General features: G+C 46.1%; 1 protein-coding gene across 4 annotated transcripts in view; it reads right to left on the bottom strand.

The window, feature by feature from the left end:
* Positions 1 to 5,000, bottom strand: part of LOC125033333 (schwannomin-interacting protein 1-like) — a 172,274-nt gene that overhangs the window by 88,688 nt on the left and 78,586 nt on the right. Inside the window, exon 1 of one of the 4 annotated variants that reach the window (XM_047624739.1) lies at positions 2,937 to 3,082. The exons of 2 other annotated variants lie outside the window; for them this stretch is intronic. In XM_047624739.1, the coding sequence (XP_047480695.1) occupies positions 2,937 to 2,945 (9 nt within the window). In that variant the 5' untranslated portion in view covers positions 2,946 to 3,082. Of the gene's footprint in view, positions 1 to 2,936; positions 3,083 to 5,000 lie in introns of those variants that run through there. One more of the 4 variants, XM_047624741.1, reaches the window with a different exon arrangement.

Below are 5,000 nucleotides of genomic sequence, written 5' to 3'. Positions count from 1 at the left end.
CTCCTCCACCTCCACCTCCTCCTCCTCCACCTCCTCCTCCTCCTCCTCCTCCTCCTCCTCCTCCTCCTCCTCCTCCTCCTCCTCCTCCTCCTCCTCCTCCTCCTCCTCCTCCACCTCCACCTCCACCTCCTCCACCTCCACCTCCACCTCCACCTCCACCTCCACATCCACATTCACATCCACATTCACATCAATCTCCTTTTTCCTCTTTCCTCTTCCTCCTCCTCCTCTTCCACCTCCTCCCCCTCCTCTTCCTCTTCCACCTCCTCCCCCTCCTATTCCTCCTCTTCCACCTCCTCCTCTTCCACCTCCTCCCCCTCCTCCTCCTCTTCCACCTCCTCCCCCTCCTCCTCCTCTTCCTCCTCCTCCCCTTCCTCCTCCTCTTCCACCTCCTCCTCCTCCTTCTTCATCTCCTCTTCCTTCTCCTCCTCTCCCTCCTTCCTCCTTCTTTCCTTCCTCCTCCTTCCTCCTCCTCCTCCTCCTTCACCAAACTCAGAAAGGATCATCAAAGGAGAAAGTTCGTTAAGCTCTCCAGCGAACTATCAGGGCCAAGAATTTTAAAAACGAAAAAAAAAGAAAAAAGAAAAAAAGAAAAAAAAAGAAAAAAAGAAAAAAAAAAGAAAAGAAAAAAAAAAGAAAAAATACAACAAACAAAAAAGAAATGGAAAAAATAAGAAAATAGAAAAAAGAAGAGAGAGAAAATAAATGACATTGTGCGTGGCCTATCATGACCTCGGGGCGGGGGGAGGGGGGAGGGGGGGAGTTGGAGGAGGTCGAAAGTCAGAGACAAAGGAGATGAAGGAGAAAAAAGAAGGAAAAAGGGAGAGAAGGAAGGGAGGAATGTAAGGAAGTGCGGGAAAAAAATTGGAAGAGACGAGGGGAATAGAGAAGGGAAGAAACAAGAAATGGATGTAAGAAAAGGAAAAGGAAGGAGGAGGAGGAGGAAATGGGGAAGATGGTGATGAAGAAAAAAGAGGAAGAAGGAGATAAACATGAAAATGAGGAAAAGAAAGAAGAAGAAGAAGAAGAAAATGAAGAGGAAAAGGAAGAGGAAGAAGAAGACGAAGAAAATGAGGAAGAGGAGAAGGAAGAGGAAGAAGAAGAAAAAAGAGGAAGAGGAAGAAGAATAAATAGAAGGAGCAAGAAGAAGAAGAAGATGATGAAGAAGAAGAAGAAGAAAGGAAGGAAACAGGAAGCCGGAGAAAGAAAGAGATAAGGCTGAAAAAAATGCGAGAATGGGAGAGGAAGATGGAAAATGAAAAAGAAGAATGAGAGACGGAGAAAGAAAGAAGAGAAATGAAAGGGAAGAGAAAAGAGACAAAGAATGAAAGAGCGTTGGAATAGAAATAAGAAAAAGAAAGGAGACAGGAGAAAAGGAGTAGGAATAAGAGAGTAAATTGAGAAAGGAAAACCAATTCGCACGCAATCACGTGGGTTCGATAAAAAACTAGAAAAAAATGCATCGAGGCACAAACAACTTCAGGAGGATATTTTTTCTTTTGGAAGAGTGGAGGAAAACAGTGTCACTTTCACGCACACACACACACACACACACACACACACACACACACACACACACACACACACACACACACACACACACACACACACACACACACACACACACACACACACACACACACACACACACACACACACACACACACACACACACACATTACAAAAAGCCACGACACTATTACAAAAAAACAACTTTACGCTCCATTACACAAGACCTCTAGAAAAAAAAAGAAAAAAAAATCTTACCATCATTCTTTCCAATAAAAAAAAACACAAGACTTTGCACCGAAAAACGCGCGAAAAAAAAGTTCCCCAGACAACGAAGCGGCGATATTCTCCCCTTCTCTCTATACATATATAAACGAAATGGCTTCCATCGGACACACTTTCTCTTTATTGAATCCTCTGAAACAAAAGAGCATCTGAAACCTTTATGGCGTTTGGTATTGAACTCCGTGCAAATACCAGTTTAAAAGTGAATCCTTTTTGGCGTTTCTGTAAATTGGAGGAAAGGTAAAGATAGAGAATAAGAGGGATAAAAGATACATAAATGGTAAAAGGGAAATAATACTTATGAAAAAAATTAAAAGAGAGTAAATAAAAAACAAGAAGAAGGAAAAAGGAAAGAACGAGGTAAATAAAAAAAAAAACAAATGAAAGTATCGAAGTGAATGAGAAAGCGAAGAAATAAATGAAAAGAAGAGCGGAAAGAAGAAAAAACGAAAAAAGAAAAAAACGAAAAATACAAACTTAAACTTTACGAAAACGAAATAAAAATAAAGAATAAACAGGATGAAGAAGAATAAGGTAAAATAAAAAAGTAGTTATATAACAAGAAATCCAGACATTATTAAAACCAAAACACAAATCACAAAATAAGTAATTTAATAGTCAAGCAGACAGATAAATCAACAAACAGACTGACAGAGAGACAAATTAATAGACAGACAGACATAAATAAATCAATAACAGCGCCAACAAAAAGCAATTAATCAAAGACCCATCCTCTAAAATCAACAAAGCTTCGCCGCCGCCGTGCCTGGCGTCCCTTCGCAGGCAGAGGCAAAGGCCATCAGCTCGATTTCCAAAGCTCATTCCGTCCAGAGCTCAAGGGCGAAAAGAACACACGCACAGGCCAAAAGCTTCATGCACGGGCGGCCAGCGCAACAAGGCCTTTCTCTCTCCTTCTCTCGCCTTTCTCTCTCCTTCTCTCTCTGTCTTTCTCGATCGCTTTGCTTCTCTTCTCCTTTCTTCCTCCTCCTCTCTCTTTCTCTCAAGCAGAAAGCAAGGCAAGGCAAGGCGAGGGAGAGGAAGGGAGGAGACGGGAGAAGAGATGAGGAGAGTGAAGAGGGAGAGGAGGGAGGGAGGGTAAGCCAGGGAGGCAGAAGCCCAAGGGAGCTTCACATAAACTGTACCTGACACATCTATCTGGGGAGGGAAAGGGTGAAGGTAATTTCCGGTCTTAGGACTGCGGTGAAGGTAACATCCTAGGATCCTACACGTTATTTTCACGGTGCTTGAGAGAGAGTCTATTTGCTTGGTCTCTCTCTCTCTCTCTCCCTCTCTTTCTCTTTTTTTCTATGATACTCGAGTGGTTTATCAGATTTTTTCTGTACTTAAGTGCTTTATCTTATCTTTTATACCTTTTATAATCTTTATTTCTTTATTTTTTCCTGCATGCATCTAAAATTGTTTCGCTTGCAGAGAGGGAATTGAAAAAAAAGGCGGAACACTTTTCCCAACGTGTCAGTTTAGAAAAAAACACTGTCAAAGAAAATCTTTTATCTCGCAGATTCGCACTTGGCATGAGAGTATCTATCCTGAATTGCAATCGCAGCAGCAGGACCTCTTAGACTGGCGTTGCTAATCCTTCGCAACACCTACCAGAGGGCGGCTCTAGAGGCCAAAAATCGGTCCTCCTGCCGGCCGCGCTCACGGGGGCGCCGCCGCAGGTCTCGGAAGGCAACGCGGACATCGGGATCTGGCATACACTCGGCCGTGCATGTTGCCCGACTGGAAGATAGAGCACGACGGGGCCCCGGGGTGGGCGTCAGAAGTTGCAGCACTGCGAGTCTCGACACAGGGACACGCAGATGACGACGTACATGAGCATGAACATCCCGAACATGACGCACACGCTGAGGATGGAGAACACCACGAGGTCCATCTTGAGGGTCACACATGCGCGCTGCCACAGACGCAGTCCGCTGTCCATCCCGCGCCCTTTCCTGTCACGGGGAGTCGCCCATGCTGCTGCAAGTCGCACTTTCGCCAGCTCTCTTCGCGAATCTGGAGGGTCGTCGCACGGCAACACCGCAGCCAAGGTTGCCGATTCGTGTGTTTCGCTTCAGTTGACTTCGGGGAGGTCCTCGTGCTTGGGCTCCTCCGGCTCGACGTCCTCCGCCTTCAGCAGCGGCTGGTCCAGCCCCCGCACGAGGATGACGTCGCTGGGCTTGATCCTAGCCCTGAGCAGCGAGCCGAACCAGTGGCAGAACCGCCTGTAGGCCGAGGGGGGCGGGTTGGTTCCCGCGGTCCTCGTGTCCCAAGAGTGGGGGTTCCTGGGCGCGGGCGAGTCCTTGGCGCCGGCGGGCTGGTCCTTGGCTTCGGCTGTGTGGGCGCCTCGGAAGAAGCTCTTGCTCTTAGGGCTGGCGGTGAGCGCGAGGTCGTCCCTAGGCATCAGCCAGACTCGGGCCGGGGAGTCCTTCATGCTGGGTGATGCCGGGGGCGCTCGGGCATGTGCCAAGCGATCACTAAGGGCCCTCCGTTGCTGACGATCTGATCTCTGTTTCTGTCATAGGATGCCTCTATTTCTGTTCCTTTTTTTCTCCAGTTATCAGGATAAATCCCTTTTCTCGTCACAGTTGTTTCCGTCTATCTCTTTCTCCCTATCTTAAAGATGTCTTTGCTTTCCGTTTCTCTTTTATCTCAATTCTTGGGACATCTTACCTCTCTCCTCACATCTCCTTCGACCCCTTTCTCTCTATTTCAAGCAGGTTCTATTTCCGTTTTTATCTTCTGCTCCAGCGAGCGTGATGCATTCCTTTCCTCCTCACATCCCCGACTCACATCCAAGGTATTCTGCTGGTGTCCTTGTCCTCCACTAGGATATTGTAGACACAGGCGGTAAGACACACGAGAAACACAAGGATCACGGCGACGCTGCCGGCCAGCATGAGCAGAAGGCTCAGATCCATCGCACACATCGCCGCGTGTCTGATTGGGTACACTCTTTTTAACAAAGAATCATCAGAAAAAAAAACACGCGATATTAAACCATTTCATAGCACCACAGACTTAGCATTCTGTTAACGATGTTTTGACAGAATAAGGATAAGAATAATAACAAGAAGAAAACGCGATATTAAACCACTTCATAACACCACATATTTAGTATTCTATTAACAATGTTTTATCAGAATAAGAATAAGAATAAAAAGGAAACACGCGATAGTAAACCACCTCATAACACCACAGACTTA

Source organism: Penaeus chinensis, chromosome 16 (assembly GCF_019202785.1).
Source record: "Penaeus chinensis breed Huanghai No. 1 chromosome 16, ASM1920278v2, whole genome shotgun sequence".
NCBI lineage: Eukaryota > Metazoa > Arthropoda > Malacostraca > Decapoda > Penaeidae > Penaeus > Penaeus chinensis.
Note: the sequence above shows the minus strand (reverse complement) of the source record. Positions and strands in the feature narration are given on the sequence as shown.